The sequence below is a fragment of the Leptopilina boulardi genome, unplaced genomic scaffold (assembly GCF_019393585.1).
Source record: "Leptopilina boulardi isolate dan_hultmark-lab unplaced genomic scaffold, ZJU_Lbou_2.1 LbouV2_177, whole genome shotgun sequence".
Lineage (NCBI taxonomy): Eukaryota > Metazoa > Arthropoda > Insecta > Hymenoptera > Figitidae > Leptopilina > Leptopilina boulardi.
Window position 1 is genome coordinate 386,561 of NW_026137726.1, and position 23,254 is coordinate 409,814.

At 28.7% G+C, this 23,254-nt stretch overlaps 1 protein-coding gene across 6 annotated transcripts in view; it reads left to right on the forward strand.

Moving 5' to 3' along the window:
- The window catches only part of LOC127277714 (uncharacterized), a 217,568-nt gene that overhangs the window by 88,887 nt on the left and 105,427 nt on the right, over nucleotides 1-23,254 (forward strand). For 5 of the 6 annotated variants that reach the window (XM_051299022.1, XM_051299024.1, XM_051299021.1 and 2 more), the window contains one exon: nucleotides 6,626-12,840. In XM_051299022.1, the coding sequence (XP_051154979.1) occupies nucleotides 7,375-12,840 (5,466 nt within the window). In that variant the 5' untranslated portion in view covers nucleotides 6,626-7,374. The remainder of the gene's footprint in view (nucleotides 1-6,625; nucleotides 12,841-23,254) is intronic. The other variant, XM_051299025.1, reaches the window with a different exon arrangement.

Consider the following 23,254-nt stretch of genomic DNA (forward strand, 5'->3'; position numbering starts at 1 on the left):
CAGTATTCTGCGCATGCTTGCGTTCAACTCGAATAAACTTTTATTTGAATTAAATATATTATTTATTTGCCACAAATGTACCTTTTTAAAAAGTACTAATAAAATTGTTTATTTGTAAGAAACATATACGACAATTTCAAACAAACATTTATTTATTTAATTTAAATAAAATATTTATTTGAAATAAATAAAAATGATTTAAATATACGTTTTTATTCAAAACTAATAAATTTTTTCTCTGGGTGTGGAGAAAACATTAACATTCAAATAAACATACATAAATAATATAATAATATAAACATTTGAGTACCTATACATTTGAGTTAAATTAAAAGAATTAATGGAAGTTAAAAAATCAAAAATTCACATTTTAGCTGATATTTCTAAAAATTAATGAAAAATAATATATAATTTATAATTATTTACAATTATATCGATTTGTTTCAATGCAAGGAACACTATTATTTTATATTTAAACTTGAATTTAAATAAATACAAAAATTTTCAGCTAAAATGTGAATTTTTTATTTTTTAACTTTCATTAATTTATTAAATTTACCTCAAATGTAAACTTTATATCGATTCGTTTTCATGCAAGGAATACAATTAATTATTTTCAATACCAAAATTCAGAAGGCAGCGCTATAAATAATCAGCAGCGCCTTTCAAGTAACATATTATTTGAAAAAAGTAATTAATATCACAAATCATATTTTTATTTAATGTAAATATTTTTAATAAACAAACGAAGGTAGACAAAAAATTATAACAGCATATTTATAATATAATATAATAATACAATATCTATTATTATGTTATTATTATATAAAAACAAACATCGGTTGTAAATATTTTTTACATTTTTATACTTATTTCTTAACCGCTACATTAAACGTAAAAACGTAACGAAATTTTATAAATTCAGTACGTATCATATGGTTAAACTTCACCCGAGCGAGCGAGGAATACGTCGCTAGTAAGGTATTAAAATAAGCTGCAACGCTTATTATTTTAATTCAATTTTGCTTATTTTAATACCAAAATGGATTAAAATAAGCAAAATTGGATTAAAAAAATAAGCGTTGCAGCTTATTTTAATGCCTTTTAGTTTTCTGTGAAAATATATATAGTAATTTATTTAAATTATTTAACTTAAAAAAAAACAATTTTTCTAATATTTAAATTAGAAAAAAATTGAAAACAAACAAAATTAGAAAATAATTTATTTTGAAAAAATGTTAGTAGCACAAAACAAAAGTTAAACAACTATTGTCATCACTAATCCTATCCAGAGAATGAAAACGATATATTCGATTTAATCAGAAATAAAATTACAAAGTTTCTTCTTCTGTGTGATTATAGTTGGTGATACCATATATAGAAAAATGAACACCTGTATATATCGATTTTATAGTAGAAAACTTACTGAGGAGAATTATTTTCTTTTGTTTTCTAGAAAATGATTAGGTATTATATATATATATATATATATATATATATATATATATATATATATATAGAACATTCGTATATATAAACTTGTCTCTGAAAAGTAAGATAAAGATTTTAGCTTGTTGCACGAAAAATCCGATCTTTTTTTTTAATTGAAGTTTCCTGTAGGGGTTCGATTAAACCAGTTTTATTCCAACCCTAGGAATCCTTATCAATAATAGAACCAATTATCTGCTGTGTTCACTCGCCTTCACTTGCTTGAAATGAGTCGCCGATTTTTCCAATGCCTCAGATAAAAGCTATATATAAACAGAAAAACTTGTTCATATCGTTTTAAATCTTTAGGTTTTCGTAACCAAGGACCGAAACTATTGAGACTTGAGATTATTGAGATTTGATATTATTGAGACTTAAGACTATTTAGGTAGTTGAGACTATTGAGACTTGAGACTTTTGAGATTTGATTCTTGAGACTATTGAGACTTGATTCTACTGAGACTTGAGACTATTTAGGTAGTTGAGACTTTTGAGACTTCAGACTAGTGAGACTTGAGAGTATTTAGGTAGTTGAGTCTATTGAGATAGTTGAGACTATTTTGTAGTTGAGACTAATGAGACTTAAGAGTATTTAGGTAGTTGAGACTATTGAGATGGTTGAGACTATTTATGTAGTTGAGACTATTGAGACTTGAAACTACTGAGACTTGAGAGTATTTAGGTAGTTGAGACTATTGAGATAGTTGAGACTATTTAGGTAGTTGAGACTAATGAGACTTGAGAGTATTTAGGTAATTGAGACTATTGAGACTTTTGAGATTTGATTCTTGAGACTATTGAGACTTGAAACTACTGAGACTTGAGAGTATTTAGGTAGTTGAGACTATTTAGGTAGTTGAGACTAGTGAGACTTGAGACTATTTAGGTAGTTGAGATAGTTGAGACTTAAGAATATTGAGACATGAAACTATTCAGACTTAAAACAGTTAATATTTAAAACTACCGAGGAAACCGACTCTTGAGTCAATTAAGATTTTAAACCATTGAGACTGTTGCCGCTTAAAACTATTAAGGCTTGAGACTATTAAGAACTGAGACCGTTGAGACCTTTGGGATATCTTTTCATTTTTGTATCAGTAGTAAAATATAATTTCAATCAAACAAATAATAAATATTATTTTTATTTCGATATCAGTAGAGAAAGACAATATTGTAAACAGACAAAACATTTAGAAAATTTGTTTAAACTAGATTTTAGTAGTAAAAGTAAATTTTTACCTATGGAATTTTTTTTTAAATTCTTTAAACTAAAAACTATATGAGTTAAATTATATTTAAATTTTTTTTTTATTCTTCATAAAATGAGTAATCTCCGAATTAAAAAAGTATAAGAAAATTGTGAGAGTGAGAGAAAAAAAAATTATTATTTAATCAAAACCTAAGGATTTCTTGGCAATTTATAACACCAGCAATTTTCAAACCGAAGGAAAAGTAAAGGCGAAGCATAAAATAGGTCGGTATATTGGTGAAAACTTGGGGAAACAGGACATCCCGTGCGAAATTGAAAATTAAAATTTATGATTGCGTTAAGCTTCTTAGACATTGCCTGAGGAAAAAGTTACGAGGATGCGACATGAGAAAGTTTTCAAAACAATACAAAAAGATTGTTGATGTTTTTTACTTTTTTTTTTTTTAATGACACCACCAATTTTCTCCAAAGTAAAAAAATGCGTATTTTTTTTTAAATCAGGGAATATGATTATGTGATTTCATTTTCATTTACACTTACACTTTTACTGACTCAGAGTTTTATTCAGACTTTCATTATCACTTTCACTGATTCTAATTTTCACTTTTAATTTCATTTCCACTTTTACTCATTTCTAATCAGTGAAAGTGATGAAATGAAAATGAAAATATGAGAGAATATAAGAATCAGTGGAAAAGAATGTGTAAGTAAAAGTGAAAATTTAAATGAAAATTAGAATCAGTGGAAGGTTTTTTTTTTTAATTTTTTGAATCTGATTTCAAAAAAAAAAGGATATTTTTTTTCAATTTACAACAAATTTTTGGGGGTCAGAGCAAAAGAATCAAAATTTTTTTTGGACCACTCCAATATGTATATATATATATATACTAGGAAATTTTAAAGCTACAGGAAATATTCGAAAAGGCGGAAGCAAGTCCGTCACGCAGGCACATTGAGGGCTTCGTTCGAGCTCAATCGAACGCGAAGAGAGAATTAAAGCTGAAACAGGTTTCAAGCAATTTAAACCTCATGCATGTTAAGCACATTTTGCACTAGACCGAATGACAGTGTGCACTTTCATAATCTCCCCCAACGACCAACGATGAATAAATTAGTCCTCGTTATATTGTCCCCAAAAACAACTTTAAGTACCATCGATTAAAAAACAATTATTAATTAAAAATCATTTTTAATAATATCTACATTCAGTAAATTACTTTTACATTTTATTTTCTATCATTAGAAAATCGTTTATCAAATACTGCCATTAAATTAAGTTTTGTCTGACTAAAAACTATATTTACTGCTAACAATTATAATTTACAAAAAAAAATTGTCTTATTAAAAATGTCCCTTACTTCTGAGATAGAAGCTACTGAAATTTAGTCTGACTATATAAAATTGTCTTTTTCTAGTAATGTAAAAATAAAAATAATTTTTAGTTTTCATCTGATTGAAACAATAGTTTACTACTTAGAACAAAGTGAAATGTAACATCTGACTAAAATTAACATTTACTAATATTTTTTATACATAAATAAATAATACGAACTTCTTGGAAAGATTCCCCGGAAAGTGCCCCCTGGAGGTTGTATCAGAATTCCGCCGGGACTTCCGACGGAATTCCGACGGAATTAGGACTCTAAAAATTTTGAAAAAAATTAATCGGAATTCCGTTAGAATTTCGTCGGAATCCCATCGGAAATTCTTTGGAAATCCGATGGAATTCCGATGGAATTCTGATAGAACCTCCAGGGGGCACTTTCCGGGGAATTTTTTAAAAATTTTAATTGTCTTTTATTGCTGACGTGGCAAGTAGAAATTTTTTTAATACTTTCCTTGTCTGACGAAAATACTCTTTTACTACTAATTTAAAATCACGATTTAAAATTCAATAATTTTTTTTGCTATTTATTATTTTTGCCTCTTGCTACTAAATTCAAAAGGAAAAGAAATTCAAAAAATAAAGTTTGACTAGAAATCATTTTAGTTAGTGATTTTTTAAAAAGACATATTTTCAAACTATTTTGCGTGATTACAAATGTTATTTTTACTACTGAGAAAAAAAAGTACAAAATAAAAAAAGTCAAGAATTTAGAACATTTCGTCTGACTTAAACTATCATTCTCTACTGATATGAAAATTAGAATAATTTTCACATTTTGGTTGATTGAAACTATGTTTTACTACTGAGATTCTTAAAGTCTGACTAAAACTTACTTTTACTACTGCAATATAAATTACATGAATTCTCTCAACTTTTCCTCTGGCTGAAACTGACATTAATTACTTGTAATAAAGAAAGAACAAATTTTTACTTTTATTTTTACATTTTTTTACACTACTGATTTTTAAATCACATAATAATTAAACGATAATTATTATTATTATTTTTATTATTATCATTACTATTATTATTATTTTTTTTTATTATAATTTTTATTATTTTGTTGATCTATTCTGTAAAATTTTATTACTGTTATCTTTACTTTTTATGAAATTCGCTTTAATTCAATTTAATTAAAATACAGTGGCTTAATCGATAAAGGAAATTTTATTTTTATCAGTAAAATGAAGGATTTATTTTTATTTTTAATATAAATGTTATCAGCTATTTATATATGAAAACATAATAAACTTTTAACATTTAATAAAAAAAAGTTTATTTATCAAATGAATAAAAAAAAAACTTAGGTATGTTATATTATTTTTAGACAGTTATGCGAAGGATTAGAAACTCTAATAAGCCTGTTTATATTTTGAAATAATATAAAGAATTGAATAATAAATAAAAATACAATTTACCGAATTTTCATTTTAAAAAAAATTTTAGTTTTTTAAATTTTTGAAAAATTTATTAAAAGTGAAAAATTTTATTATTATTATTATTATATTATTAATACTATTTATATTACCATTACTTATAAAAATAATAATAATAATTAATATAATAATAATATATAGGTAATAATATAATATAATAGGTATATATACTATATAATAATTATTTTTTTACTTACAGTAATAATAATTTATTGATGATTGTATGTATCATACAGTAACTAAAAATTAATATTATTGCTTTTTTGTAAGAAGGAAAATTTTCCATGAAAATAAGCACAAGTTAAATTTGTTTTATTTATTTACGTTATACCTTCGTTAATATAATTACCATTACCTCTTCTCAAAAGCCTGTTGTTTGATTAATCAATATTCACAAACATACCTTGTTCTGTTCTCTTTAATTATCGTCAAGTTTCCAATCTTTTTGTATACCTATATAAAGTCTATTCACTGCATTTTATTCTTTCTGTACAACGATTTTTTTTAATCTAAAATTTATTTTTTCATTAATTCTTTTTATTTCTAATTTTATTTAGTTTTTTTTCTATATATATATATATATAACTAAATGGAAATTAGATCTATTCTTTTTTCTAATTAAATTGAAATAAAAGATCTATTTTCAAATACAAATGGAATTTTAATCTATTTTCTAACATCAAATTGAAAAACGATCTATTTTTAATAAATTCAATTATTTCTCCTTTTTTTCTTCAAAAGAAAGCTCTTTTCAATTTCAAAAATTGAATGAAGCTTTATTTGTCAGTAGAGGAAAATTGGAGAAATAAATGATGTAGTAGATAAAATTTTCTAACCAGTATTTCAATAAATATGTGTCTGAAAACTTTGGCATTTTTCAATTTTAAAAATGGGAGTTGAAAACTAGTGCCGAACATAAAAGCATGTATTACATTTCAAATAGTATATATATATACAAAAATAGATATACATACTAACGCAAAGTTCATTTTACTCAGAAAAGAGGGTTTTATGTAGAATATAAATAAATACATGGAAACTGTCCAGAAAGATAAATCAATATCCCGATGTTTCTAATATAGAAATATTTTTTCCTGCTTACAGATCCCTGTTTCAAAATGAGTGTTGAAGTTAATTTCCGATGACAAATTAAGAACAATCGTGAAATCGGAAATAAAAAAAAAATATGCTAGGAACAGAATTTTATCCTTCAAAAATCGAAGGAACTTCAACAAGTGTGTTCAGTGTTTATAAGAACAGAATTTGTTTTTTTTAATTAGTGATTGATTAAAAAACTACTTGGATGATTTTTTTTTGTATACGGAGCTGCAATAGTAAGTGAAATTATGTGAAGGAAATAAGAAGAGAAAGACGAAAAAGAAAGAAAGAAGAAAACAAAAAGAAGAAAGAAAAGAAGAAGCAAAAAAGGCAGAAAAAGAAGAGGAAGAAGAAGAAGAATGACAGATGTTGTAAGAAGAGCACAATAAAGAAATATAAATTTGAGATCCACTTGTCAGAAGCTGATTTCGATATGGAGCTGTTCAAATGCAACGAACTCATAAACTGCTTTAACTTTGACAAGCACAAAGTACCTGCACTCGATACCAAAGCGAAATTCATGTTCCTCCTCGGTCCACAAGGACGTATTTGATTTCCCTTTGATTCCAAGCACGTTTTAGACCCTCGCGATGAATCGCCTTAAGAAACGTCAGGAGATAGTTGAGTAGTGATTGTATTAGTTTAGGAGACAGAAGAAAACTTTTCTGAGTCACTGTGGACTCTTAAAAAAAATAAAAAGAAGAAGAAGAAGAAGGTAATAAACTAAGTTAACGGAATTGAGTATCAGGTCAAACATGGATTCGACAAAATTAGGTGGTCCTACTACGGATAGTCCAAGATCACACTCGCCAGCACTTGCAAGTTATGTGATGACAACAGATGGGAATATAGATTACATTATTAGCGATTACATGGAGAGACTTGGAACGCGCCTTAATATACTTGAGACTGAGTTGAAGTATGCCTGGAGGGCACTTGACCTATTGAGTCAGGAATATATTAAGATGTGGCAGCGTTTAGAGAAATTGGAGGGATTGCTTTGTGAACAGCAAACTGTCATCAGTCAATTGATTGAATTTTACACGAGTGGCGGTGGAAATCATGAACGAGTCAATACGGTTGAAGAAACATTAGTTGAACAGCCAATGAGATCAGAAAGTGAATTGGATGCTATAGAAAAAAGTCTTGGTGCAGCAATTGGTATTGAGGAGACAAGTGTATTGAGGGAGAAATTGGCACAACAGGAACTTGCACGAATGAGAAATTTAGCTCAAGACAATGCCGTTGCGGCTGTTGTTAATGATATACAAAGAAATGTGAGAAATTTAGAAGCGCTGGAAACATTGGAAGAGGAGGAGGGAAATATGCCGGACGAGGCCTTTTACAGAAGTTTAAATAATGCCTACAGGGAAGATCTTATTTGTGGTGATGTTTCGCGACCTACTTCACAATTGGGAATGATTTGGGAGGAGGCTGAGGAAGTTGAGGACAGTAATGGAAAAAAGGAAACTGAGACTACAGTGACTTTTGAGAAGACACCAACATCGGTACAGGAGAAAGTGGACGAAGAGCCTAAACAGCAGACAAAAGAGGAAATACAACAAATAACCGTTAAGAAGGAAGATGAACTCGAGGAAGAAGAGGAGGAGGAGGAAGAGGAAGAAGCCGAAGAAGATGGTGAAATTTTTAGTGCAGCTGACTATAAGACTTATCGAGGTAATGCGCCATGTGTAAGTGAACAAGATCTTGCTCAAGTGTCAAGACTCAGTACTCTAGATAAAGTAGCACTTGAGAAACTTAAAGAACTCGATAGATTGGAGACAAAACTTCAAAAGGACTCACAAAATATCATTGAACTCCAATCTATGTTAAGGGATTCTCCTAAACGGCAATATGCCACAGAGACTGAGGCTAAATTAGCAGAAGAAGCAAGTAGCATAGAGGAGCAAATTAGAAAAATCTACGCCGAACCGGACGTGGACAGTTGGATGTATTCAAAAAGTCCAGGATCAACCGGCAGATCAATATCTCGTGTTAGTACAGACAGTGGTTTGACAACTGATGGTGATTTCACGACCCGTTCATTGTCACCAAGACTATCGAGAAGTAATATGGATTCCATTTCTTCAAACTACACTCCTCCCCGCCTTGCCTATTCTTCAACATTACTGGAAAAAAGTCCCGAACCTGTTATTCAATTAGCAATTGATGTTGGTAGTTTTGCGAAAGGTTATGCCGAAAACAAAGAACTGACCGACTTAATGGTAGAAAGTTTTGCTACCGTTACGTGTGCTTCGCCTACAATTTACAATACAACGACAGATAAAGTTGCATCGCCAACACCTTCGGCAGGAAGTTTACACAGTTTACACAGTACCCAAAGTATTCACAGTGTCAGAACACGACAAGACGGATACTTTGGAAGTGCTGCAAGATTAAATTTAGACTTTCCCGAAAGTAGAACACCGCCGAGTCCTTCGCCAAGTTCGCCACCACCACCAGCACCTCACGATCCAGCGGACAATTTTCTTATTTCCACTTCCGATCAAAAGGACATTGATATTAAGCGTGCTCCAAGTCCTGGTTTTTTGTCAAAGTCCGATAAAATGGTCCTGGAACAGGGACGACTGAGTCCACGTGCTCCACATTCACCCAAATCGCCTCGAGTATCGCCCAAACATTTGTCAAAACCAACGTGTAACAATAATATCGTAGCAGCTAAATCGGATTCGGGTCTCTCGTCAATGAGTGGCTGGAGTAGTCTCGATAAATCACCAAGTTCGCCAAAAAGTTCGATCACCAAAATGTTGACATCTTATTCATTAGACCATCCACGTTCACAACTCGCTCAGACCTCGCAGTCAATAAGAACCGCAAGTCCAATAGCTGCTATTCAAGAAGCAAAAAGCTCAGTTATCACTCAGGAACCTTTGTACGATACTCCAGAAGGTAGAGATGCTTTCGCCAACACTAATGCGAGTCAATACAATGCAGTTGTCAATCATATATCCTCACTATCATCAGTCAAATCACCAGCAATTCAAGATGAATACAATTTTGTACCACCACCAGCACCCGGTGTCTCCACCACGTGTCAAAGTCCCAAAAAACGTAATCGCCAACTTAGTTTCGATAATATTCCATCAGAAAGTACAGTTGACTTTCTCTATCGTTCAGAGCAACCAGCAATATATTCCGTCGCCGGAAGTAATCGTACTCAAATGTCCAATGTCTATACCAGTGGTTCCGGTACATATGGATCAAGAACCACATCAACTGGTTACTATCCGGACGCAATGGATCAATTTGTTAATTACGATGGTTACAGTGCCTCACACTATGGTGACACAACATTAACATCAAAGAAACCAATACGTGCTCTATCGTACGGCGATTCAATTTCCAATCATCACGAGGGTTATAAGGCTGCAATGTATAGAAATATGTTCCCCACTGGCAATATCACTGACGCACTTTCCTATTATCCAACAAGCGCAAATCTTCCACGAACTGAAACCGAGTCTTCCTGGCTAAATTCAATAGAAAGCCACATACCTCACGACTCAACTTCCTCAAGTATCAGATCCATGACATCAGAGGGAAGCTATTCACAGAGTCCATATACTGATAGACGATATCCACAACCCCCAGCCTATCAATCCTATCATCACACCTATTCAAATCAAAGTTACGCACACGCCTATCAACAACAATATCAACAATATCAAATGACTCAACGACTTGCTGCTGCGGAAAATGCCGATGCTTTCCAACGGCAATGGCCTCGAGAGCATCATTACACTCAGGAAAATGAAACCAAATCAACAATCGATCCGTCCCAACAACAAGGTGAATTTTATGACGCATCGAGCGTTATTGTTTCACAATCAGGATACATAAGTATTTCCGCGGACATTAAAGATCATGAATTAGAGAATAACAAAAATGCCAAAAAAATACGACGAGGTTCATCACTTAAAAATGCCATGAGCTCAATGAGCAATTGGCTTCCTGATCTTCATCTACCACGTAGACATCGTAGTCAATCTCTACCCGGTGGTGTTCGACGTGAGGACATTGATCAACAGGATGCCTTAACACAGCAAAGAGTCGAAATGATGACAAACAGAGGTCGTGGAAGAGGCGCGAGGAAAAAGAAGAAAAATTTAGTTTCCACTGTTTCGGGAATATTACAAAAAGCAAAACGACGCAATCATCAATCGTCACAATCACTCTCCGATCCAGAACAATCGGAAACTGAATGGAGCAGCGGTAGGCAGAGTGGTTTATCCGAGGATGAAGATAGTGTAATGTCGGATGCCAATCAAGAGCCACCAATGTTTGCCAAAGTCAAGTCAAGTAGCATGAAGAGAAAATCTCCCCAACAACAAATTATCGCTCAACAAGTTCATAATCAGCAGCAAATACAACAACAACAACAACAAATTCTTGGTCAACAACAAATTCCAATGCATCAACAAACACAACAATTGATTCATCAGCAAGCGCCACTGACACCACAGCAAAGGGAATATTTGCTTCAGGAACAGCAGCGTTTGCAGGAACAACAGCAGGCGCTACAACAACAAATACAACAGCATCAAGAGCAATTACAAAAAAAAGTAGCCGAGGAAAATTGGCTAAAGGAGAAGGAGAACGAACAACGAAAATCCGAATTAAGCGAAACTGAACTCTCCGATCAAGTATGCGGTGTCGAGGAAGAAGCTTCTGGCAAAAGTACTGGTTCGGGATCAGGAGGTTCGACTATATTTCCAACTGTAGGTGATATTAAAAAATCAACCGGTAGCTCGGATGAAGCACCTAATGAAAAAGCTCCTAAACTACCACCACTGATGGGTGGTGCCAGTATGGAATTTGCTGTTTCTCGCGCTTTAGGAAAATATCGACAAAGACAATCGTCAACAGTGTCCGATGAACAGGGAAGCAATGACGATGGCAGTATTGATAAAAAATCCGACGAAGGCAATCAATTGTCAATTGACGCCAGTTTCGAATATCAAGAAGACGTTTCAGAAAAAAGTGAAAAATCCAGTGGTACCAAAGGTCCAGAATTAGTTACCAGTATTTCCGAGGAGGCTCCACCTTCAGAAGGTAGTCCATCAACGTCCAGTACAAGAGGTTACGGTCCAACGATTGGCTGCACTCGTTTTTTACCCAGACATCAACAATCATTGGAAATCCCTTGGGCTGGTTCGCGAAGTGGCGAAGGTGATGAGGACAATAGAAGTACACATTCGTATCGTAGTACATCGCGTGTCTCGTCACGACGTCAAAGTACCGAAGATTCAATTGATTCCGAGGACGAATGGTATTGTTATGAATTGAGAAAACTCGAAGAACTCGAGAGGCAGACACAAGTTGAAATTGATATGGGTCAAGTTCTCGTTGAGGTACCAGAGGAAAATGAACCCTTCCAACCAGGCGAGGAAGTTAAAGAACGAATGTCATTTGTACTTCGTGAATTGAAACTTAAAGCAAAACCCAAAGAAATAGAGGAAGAAGCAGAAGAGAAGCGTGATTTAATGAAAGAGGAGACGCAAACAATTAAAATGAATGGAACAATTGTGGGACGTGATCGACGACTTGAAAATGGTGAACGTCATCGTGATGGTAAACCATTTCCAAAAAAGAAACCAATCGAAAGTATTGAATCGGTTTTTGCCCGTGTCACCGATTATCATACCTGGGCACATGAGGAGGCGGCAAAAAAGGATAAGAAAACAATACCAATGGAGGAGGGTTCTTCTGGTGAAACATCGGGACCCGATAGTCCAGTTCATTCAATGGATGAGGAAGAGGATGAGCTGCACAAGGATCTTGATGAACATCAGTCACGTAGAAGTTCCAGTGGTTCAACACTACGACACAGTGAGAAGCATCTGCAGGGCTCCGATTCGCTGTCGCGTGAAGGTAGCGTAAGTGTACCACCTAGCGAAGTTTCAGTCAGTATCCCTGGTGGTTGGGATTCTGAAAGCACTGTCCTTGAAGGCGATCGAGATGGTGCCGGTAGCGCTGAAACTGGTACCACGGCCACGCTGAGTCTTCCCAAAATCAAAATTGACTCATCGTCATGCGGCAGTTCGGATACAACACTGAAGGAGGGGCAAATCAGTCCTGGTCCACCTGGTTCCAAATGGAAGCTGCTCAAGGCACTCAAGGAGAGGAAGGCTGAAGAAAAACTCAAGGAGGTCGAAGACGCCTCTAAGGAAGCTGCTGCCCTTACACAAGGTCCCACGGCAGTGAGTATCATGATTAAGTGAGGACACGATTCCTTTTGTAAAGTATATTCGAGATTTGGTGGATGGGTTAAGTAATTTGTATTTCCATTTATTTTTCAATTGTTTCCAATTATTGTCTTTGTGATGCTTCACGACAAAAGGCAACAAAAAATAAGATTGAAACTACTTCTTCCAGTATGAAGCGAAAAAATTAGAAGGGATTGAAAATTCTTCCCTTTCATAGAAAATAATAAATTATGACTTTTTTTAAAACCGGCCAAGGATCTTTATATTAGAAATTTCTAAAATCCGAAGGTGTGTTTTTTATGCAAAAACGGGATAGCAAATTGGAAAAAAGAAAGTAATATAATGATAGTTGCGCGCTTCCTGTACACTTCTGCCATCTGGCGGCGACTGGACGTAATGAACCTCCTACAGACTGTCATTTACTTTTCTGTTTCTAGTTTTGCAATCACGTTTTAGCATTAATTCGCAGTTTTTCAAATCTTCAAACTGTTAATTTTTTTTTGCATAAAATTTTAAAATGGAAACGGAATTCAGAAGAATTTAAAATTCTTAATTCTTCACTTCTTACTGGCTTCCTACGTAAGACATTGACTTTTAGTGACCTTGAACTTTGTTTTCTTCGTGAATCTTCGGTTTTGCCTTTCGTTTTTCCTCCCCGTACTTCTTTCTCACTCCCTACAAGCGAAGCTATCCGAAGATTCACGAGGAAAAAAATTCGTATCTATAGATAATCAGACGACGATAAGTTGACTTATTTGAAATGTTTGCAACATCTTTTCTCGTGGCACGTCACAATTCTATTTAATGTTCAAGTTTCTTTAAACTCGAATATATTATAAACCAAAAAGAAAAAAAAGTGTTGTGCAAAGAGTCATATATTCAAAAAGAGTCAATATATCAAGAGCGAGCGTAAATTATATATATACAATATATGTTAAAAATGTGAACATATATATATAAAAACCAGATGCCGTCTAACGATATCAACGTCAAATGCAAAATACTAGTCAATTTTAATCCGAACACCAGATTTTTTTTGGATAAGAGTAAAAATTTTTTTTGAAGTAACCTAATGTTGAACAACGATCATCATCATCAATATATGACAATTTGTAACCAAAATGAGGCGAAACTTCTATAATATTCTAGTGTAATGATATAATTAACAAAAGCTCATTGCGTATACTCGTATATAACAATATTTATAATAAGTACGCTAGAAATTAAAATTTAGATGGTGCTTTGCAAATTAAGACGCTTTTGAGGTAGCATTTAATGTACTTTCCACTTGGTTGTAGCTGCGTGATCGACGAAGTAATAGGATTTAACAGCATCCCCCTTGAGGCAAGTGAACACTAATTTCAACTAATGTAAACACGAATACACAATTTGAAAATACGTGCGCATGTTTTGATATAAACAAAATGTGAAATTAATTATGAATTATTGAATTCAAAGCATTAAGATTACTAGTCCAATTTTTTACTCTTTCATACAATTCATTTTAGAATCCTAGTCTTTCATATATATATTACTTCGTCAATCAAAATGGGTAATTTGAATTTTAATTAAGAGACCAGAAAGAGTGAAAGAAAGAGATGGTTAATAAATTTGAATGAAAGCGAATAAAATCATCTTTCAGAAAAATTTTCATTTTAAATACATCGAAATCACTTGTTCGCTAGCACACACTAACATTCACACATATCATTAAAATCCCATTTATCAATATATAAACTTAATCGTACTCTTATAATATAACAATGATGCACACAACATTCACAATAATCACCTATCATATCAATTTGTCACATTCATTCTTTCAATATCCCGTAATTTCGCACGAGAAAATTTTGATAAAATAAAAAATATAATTAATTAATAAGTTGAAAAATTAATAACTTAAAATAATAATAAAAGTAATAATTAAGTTTATAATAAGTTTGAAAAATTAAACAACTCAAAATAATAATTAAAAAGTTATTATTAAGTTAAAGATTAATAATTTATTAACAAATTTAATATCATTAATATTGATAACAACCTAATTAATTAAATTAATTAAATAAGCGATAATAATAATAATAATAATAATTAATATCGCTGTAATGATTGATCGATCAATTTAAGGGTTTAATTAATTAAGCAATAAAATAAATATAATAATAATAATAATAATATGTACTTGAATACAAATGCAGACCAATTTGCGGAGCTTTAATACTTTTTGCACGAATTTCAAAAACTTTGAAATGATTTAGTAATATAATATAATAATCCTTCTTACGTAACAATTTCTATGTATAGAAATTTTCCAGTGATAAGCTTAAAAACAGTATATAACATCGCAAAAAAGTCCGTAAGGAATTAAGAACTATTGATTTTTAGTTTAGTTTCTGATAAAAGTTTAGTTTATTAATATTTAACAGTTTTAGTCTTTTTTGTATACGATTCCAAAGAAACAAGATTTTTTAACTAAATCCGAAGAAAAATGATCGCGCATTCGCGGTTTTAAAAAATTATAATAGAAATTTTAATTGAGCGCGAGTCAAAGTGAAATATTTTTCATATTTTGTGCGTAAATTCCAAACAGTCAATTATTGCAGCTGAAAAATGAAATTTTACCAATTGGTTATCGAAATTTTTGAAAATATTTTGTTCTATATTAATACCTACATTTTTCAATAAAAAATTTCGGATACCAAATAACAGGATATTTGGTTTCTACCTCAATAACTTAATTTTCAGCATTGATTTTCTTGAAATTTTGATGAAATGTTTTATTATATTTATATCCTTCTGAGATCCACTAATTGTATGCTAAAAATTGGAGTAACTTTTGTAATAATATGGAATATGGAATTTATTTCGGTTTAAATTTAAATACGAATAATTCATAATTTTTAAAATCGATTTTCTTGAATAAAACAGTATTTTAAAACATTTTTTAATGCTGAATTAAAAAACGTTTTTTGGATTAAAATTTTGAACAATGATAATCGTATATTAAAATTTTTAAATCAATAATTCAAATTTTTTATAAAGTCTAAAATTTTCATTTCAATTAATGAATACATACAGTAAAATTTTCAATAAATTTTAAGAATATTTAAAAAAAAGAATATCAAACAAGAATTGAAGAAAAATGTAATTTCGAAATAAAAAATTTTTAAAATAGATTTTTCAAGTCACCTAAAAAATAATTTTTGATTGAATGGAAAAATTTCAAACTAATCTTTTAGTCATCTATAGAAGAACAATAAACCATAGTTTCAATATCAATTGGACAATTTTTCATTTTCCAGCTGAAACAGTTGATAAAGAATGTCCTCTCTCTCTATATATATAGAAACATTCTGAAACGTTTCTTTAAGACTCTCTCGCTTCCCAAAATAAACTTTCAATAAAACGAGCACTTATTGAATCCGAGACAGACAGTATTTTACTGGTCCATTTTATGGCAAATCTTTTCGTGACAAAATTTTAGAATGAAAGAGACGGGAATTCGTATACAAATAAATAGTATATATTATATAGATTCAGGTAGGGTTCAAACAAATTTTACCAATTTAAATTTTAATACATATAACATTTATTTTTAGGGTTGTTATCAACCTCTGTATAACTTTAAATTTTAATAAACCTATCGATCGTCGTTTCGGTGAGTGAATTCGACAAATTAATTAAAAATACGAGTCACTTTATTTTGGTCTAATTTCTCAAAAGATCGAATTGCATAAAATTGAATAAACATTTTATTGAATTGTTTGAAAAATTCGAATAATCTGAAAATCGAATTTTTAGAAATTTAAATTATTAAAAGTTCGAATTTTCAAAAGTTCGAATTATCAAAAAGACAAAATTATTAAAAATTTCAATCTCAATAATTTACTGAATTTTTAAAAAATTCAAATTATAAAAAGATCGAATATATAGAAATCCGTATCACCAAATGATTTGAATTTTTAGAAATTAATTTTTGACTAATCTATCTTTTGATAATTCGAACTTTTTATACCTAATTCAATTTTCTGACAATTCGAAACTTTTAACAATTCGAACTTTTGGTTATTTCAACTATTAATAAATGGGACGAACGAAATTCCTTAAAAATACCTAAATTTGTTGGAATTTCTGAAATAATAAGCTCGAATTTTTAGGTTACCCAATTTAATAAAGTAGAATTTATATTGAATTGAATTTTCATATATTTACGAATTTTTAAAATTCATAATCTTTTATTTAGTTGAACTTTTATAAAACAGATTTTCTAGTTGACAGAATTTTCATTTTTATTTGACTGAACTTTTATTTAACTAAATTTTTATTTAAAACAATTCCAATTTAACAAAAATTTCCATTTAACACAATTCTCATTTGACAGAATTTTTATTGAGCCGAATTTTTAAATGCCAGAATTTTTATTTGCACGAATTGTTATTTGATTGAAATTTAAAAACACCGAATTTTCATTTGACCGAAATTTGCAAATGATCGAACAAATAATCGAGAGAAAAGTTTTGGGCGGGAATTTTCAAAATTAATCAATCACAATTTTCTTGAATATTTTTGATTGGTTAATTTTGAAGAATTCCCGCCAAAACTTTACTGTTGGATATTTGTTCGGACATTTTCGAATTTCGGTCAAATGAAAATTCGTTGATTTGGATAATTCTCTCAAATGACAATTCGTACGAATGAAACTTCGGACATATAAAGTTTCGATGAAATGAAAATTCTACTATTTAAAAATTCGACTAAGTAAAAATTCTATTAAAAAAAAATTCAGCTAAAAAATAATTCATTTAAATAAAAAATATCTTTATTGCAAATTCGTTTAAATAAAAGTTTTGTCCAATAGAAATTATGTTTAAGGTGAATTCAGTCAGGTTAAAATTATGTTAAGTTAAAATTTTGTTTTATGACAATTTTACAAAATAAAAATTCTGTTAAATAGAAATTATATTAAATGAAAATTCGTTCAACTAGAAAATCTGTTTTTATAAAATTTCGGCTATATAAAAATTCCTATAAATTTGAATTCAGTTTAATTAAAAATTCTTAAATATGAATATTCAATTAAATATTAATTCTCTTTTATAAAATTCGGTAACATTGAAATTCAAAGTTATTAATTTCGGAATTCATTTTTATAATTCTATCTTTTTAAAATTTAGACTAAAATAAGGCGTCTCAAAAATCGCCCCCTAAAAAAAAGAAATTGAAATAATTCTTATTCGCGCTGAAAATTTTTTTTTTTTTTTACATAAAAACAATAAATGTTATAAAAAATAGAAGAGGGCTTTCAATAAAGCAAATCTATTTATACTTATGCATTGTATATCTCTCTTTAGCTAAAATTATTTATATCACAAAATACAGACAAAATCTGAAATTGATTACAATTGCAAATGTGAAATGCTTCCTTATATATATTCAAAGACTTGCAAGCGTAGTATTCTAATTAAGCGATAGAAAATTAGCATTGTCAACGATTCGATGTTATATAGGCTTAAGTGAAATGGGAATTGTACCTGTTGACAACGGAATGATTGACAGAATGAAAAAAGAGAGAGATTTTAAAAATTTTATTTTACTTTTTTTATAGTTAGTTTATAATAATAATAATAATTGGGTCAATCCAGAAATAATTATTGTTAAAATTTAATGAATCGTATTCAACTTTCATTCATAAACTCGTTGAATAATATAACTTATAAGGCTTTTCAAATACAGTATTTTTTCTAGTGATTGAATTTTCACTTCTTGAATATAAATATATTATGTTTATACAGAGATGTTATTTCAATAATTGAAATGAAGAGAAAAATAATTATAATAACAATTATTCAATAATTATACGAGTAATAATTATTAAATAATTATTGTTTAATAATTATTATTATTCAAAATCAAGTGATTGTTAAAATATAATGTGGTTAATTTATTTGAAATACATATTTTCAAAATTTTGAAAAAAATGTGTTAAAATTTAAAAAGGGAATTTTTTTTTCTTAAATGAAATATTGAAAAAAAAGTAAAGATAAAAGAAAAAAAAAGAATTCGTGATAAAAAGTATAGAAACGATCAAGTTTATGTGAGGCAGGAAAATATCTCTCTGTTGTGATATTTAATGGGAAACAAGTAAACGGACATAGAACACCGTAAACGATGTCCTTTGCAATATTGCCACTTTCACCATATCATCTATATATAACCAAAACTGGAACAGTCGTATTTTCCTCTTTAACGGAAAGCATAATAAAATAAAATAAAAAAAGTAAAATTAAAATTGTTTTTTAAATTAATTTTTCTTTTTTTTTTTATTTTAATTTATTTTTATTGTTATTCGATATAAGGTTACATTATAAAAACAGAGATATAAAACATTTTAAAAAATAATTAAAAGAAATGAAAGAAAAAATATTTTTTAAAATTGTAGTTTTTATCAATTTGAAATTGACAAAAAATTGTTTTTTTTTTTAAATTAAATAAAAGAAAAAGTAGTAAATACCAAAAATTTAGTTATGAAGTTTAAAAAATAAAAAGAACAACTTAAAAACTGCAATAACTCGGATAATTTTTTATAAATTCCATTCCAAAAAAAGGCTTATGCAGAATTTAATACACTTTAAAGTCAAGAGCAGAAAAAATTTTTTTATTTTCAAATAAAATTAAAATCGAAAATTTTTGCAAAATTTAAAAAAAAACACTAAAAAATTTAAACTTTCTTGAAACAATAAATAACAAAAAAAAAAATGTTTTTCTTTTACAAACACTGATTAATATTCTTAAAAATTTGAAATTCATTGTTGATCTTTCTCTCTACGCTTTCTCCAATAATAATAATAATTTAGGTATAATATATTCCAATACTTATGAAACTATCCGCAAAAGTTTTCGAGAGCACATATTTCGAGTATTTAATCTCTCACTCTCGCGTAACTTTACAAGAACAAGTTGAATAACAATAGCTTAACACTATTGTTAAAACAAAAGAACAAACGCTTATTTGAAATATATTTTCCGCAATGCGTATACTATACCTTTCCATTAATTTACATGAAGGCAATCGCATGTTGAGTTGTCGTGAAATATACGTATGAATTCCCCCAATTATACGCTCAACTCACAAATTCTATTTTTTCATAATCACACAGTGCTCGGTGCCGATTACTTTTATTAAAATGTTGATTAAAAAAAGAAACAAAAGTCAAAAAAAACATTTAAAAGTAAAATAATACACTAGTTTTGAAAAAAAAAATTTTTTTTTTAATAAAAATTTAAAAGAAATACATTTAAATTGTTTTTTAATAAAACACAATTATTTTGAAGAAAAAAATTAATTTTAAAGTAAAAAAAAATCAAAAGCTATTTGCGAAGAAAATGTTCAATTTAATGTAACATAGAAAAACGTGTAATCAGCTTGTGCTAAAATTGCCGGATAAGGAATATTGTTACAGTACTTTGGTTCTCTTTTGAATTTCAAAGCAGAAAAATACGACTGTTTCTCCGTGAGTTCGCATAAATCAATTGCCAAATGCAAGGTGAACATTATTCTTAATTTGCAGGAAGCAAAAAAAAAAAAATCCCCAACGAATATAAATACTTGAAACCCTGAAAAGTCAACAAAATGTGACAAAAAAAAAATTAAAGCAAAATAGTAAGAAAAAAAGAAATTTTTGAATTTTGCACTTTTTATAAAAAAGGAACAAAATCAATTCAAAAACCAAATGATCATTTTTTGTAATTTTTTTAATAAAAAAAAAGTTTGCAAAAAAACGAAAATTACAAATTTACAACTTTTTGAAACGCATGACTATTCAAATACTGAATTTGTTGAAATTTCTACGATTCCGAAATTAATAAGCACGAATTTCAATGTTACCGAATTTTATAAAGTAGAATTATATTAAATATTAGTATTGAATTGAATAATTTTCATTTTTAAGAATTTTTAATTAAACTGAATTCATATTTTAAGGAATTTTTATTTTGCCGAAATTTTAGAAAACAGATTTTCTAGTTGAACGAATTTTCATTTAATATAATTTCTATTTAATAGAATTTTAATTTTGAAAAATTGTCATAAAACAAAATTTTAATTTAACATAATTATTTTTTAATCTTCATTTAATAACTTAACATAATTTTAACCTGACTGAATTCACCTTAAACATAATTTCTATTGGACAAAACTTTTATTTAAACGAATTTTCAATAAAGATATTTTTATTTAAATGAATTATTTTTTAGCTGATTTTTTGTTTTAATAGAATTTTTACTTAGTCGAATTTTTAAATAGTAGAATTTTTATTTCATCGAAACTTTATTTGTTCGAAGTTTCATTTGTACGAATTGTCATTTGAGAGAATTATCCAAATCAACGAATTTTCATTCGACCGAAATTCGAAAATGTCCGAACAAATATCCAACAGTAAAGTTTTGGCGGGAATTTTTCAAAATTAACCAATCAAAAATATTCAAGAAAATTGTGATTGATTAATTTTGAAAATTCCCGCCTAAAACTTTTCTCTCGGTTATTTGTTCGGTCATTTGCAAATTTCGGTCAAATGAAAATTCGGCGTTTTCAAATTTCTATCAAATAACAATTCGTGCAAATAAAAATCCTGGTAAATGAAGATTCGATGAAATAAAAATTCTGGCATTTAAAATTTCGACTCAATAAAAATTCTGTCAAATGAGAATTGTGTTAAATGGAAATTTTGGTTAAACAGGAATTCTGTTTAATGAAAATTTAATTAAATAAAAGTTATTTTAAATAAAAAATTTTTAAAATGTGAATTCAGTTAAATGAATATTCTTCTAAATGAAAGTTACATTAATTATTATTATTATTTAAGAATAAGAATTATTGTTTAAACAATTATGTTAATCAAATCTACTGTATTAGGAAAATTTTTTCAAAATGTAAATTCTATTAAATAGAAATTATATTAAATGATAATTCGATCAAATCGAAAATCTGTATTATAAAAGGTCTACTAAATAAAAATTTGTTTTATTATGAATTCAGTTAAATAAAAATTCATGAATATAAAAATTCATTAAAAATTGTATACTTTATAAAATTGGGTAACATAGAAATTCGAGCTCAATTTCGACACTGTAGAAATTCCCACAAATTCAATGTGGGAAAATATTCATTCGTTCCCGACTTTTTCAATTATTATTATTATATAATAAAGTAGTAAAATTATTAGAATCAAAAAATTGACTGAAAATTGCTTTAATGTAGAATTTTAGAGTAGATTTAGGAAAATAAAAGAAATATAGTATTAATAATTATTAATAATTAATAATAATAATAATAATTTTAGCAAGTAGATTTATAAATTTATAACTTCCAAATAGAGATATTTTTTTCAGTTTTTGTACTAAGTTCATATATATATATAAGTATATACAGTATAGGTAAGTCTTCTTTAAACCCACACTGGCTCTAAAAGTATAAGCCTTCAATTAATCAATTCTTGACCAAACAACACGTCCAGACATTTTCTAAAAACGAAAAAAAAAATGTCGTAAAAAAAGGGAAGAACTTTTTACTATCACATGAGACGAGTGCTTTTTAAGAGTTATATCTCTTAGTGGCATATAAAAGTGAAGAAAAAGCTTAGAAAAAAGAAACTTTAGATAAGGAAAATGGTGCAATTCAAAAAAACTTTATCCTCATAAAGTTCTCGAGTTTATGAAAGAAAATTTTTTCTTCTCTGTTTTATTCAAATCATTATAAAAAAAAGAAAAAAAAACGTCAAATTCATATTATATTAAGTATACTTTTTCAAAAAAAAAAAAAAAAAAAAAATTTCGTACCTTTTTGAAAGCTCGGTGTCAATTATATATTCTTCCCAATGATTATATACAATATAGGTTTAAGCTCGAAGTGATAATTAAGACTGATTGTAAGAACTTTTGAATCTTCTATATAAACTTTATAGGTTAATATTTGCGGCTATTAGAATGAATTCCATTTTAAAAAAACAAAATAAGTTAAAAAAATTAATCTTCCATTATAAAATATATTTGTTCTTATATTATTTTTGTATATGATAATTTTTATGAATTTTTATTTAGTCATTTACAATGACAAAATTTTTTTAGTGCATTTTATACATAAATATTAAATACAATATTATCACTGTCGAACATTTTTTAATTTATAAAAAATGTTTTTTTAATACAATTTCGAAAAAAAAATTAATAAATCTAAGGTTTTTCTAATTTTTCTACTCAGCTCAGTCAAATGATTACAATTAAAATTCGAATGAAACTACCGATCAACCTCGCGATAGTTGAAAAAATATAAAAATTTTATAAATAATATGAAAAAATTTCTAATCAATTTAAAATAAAAATAAAAATCCTTAAAAAATTTTCTTTCAGC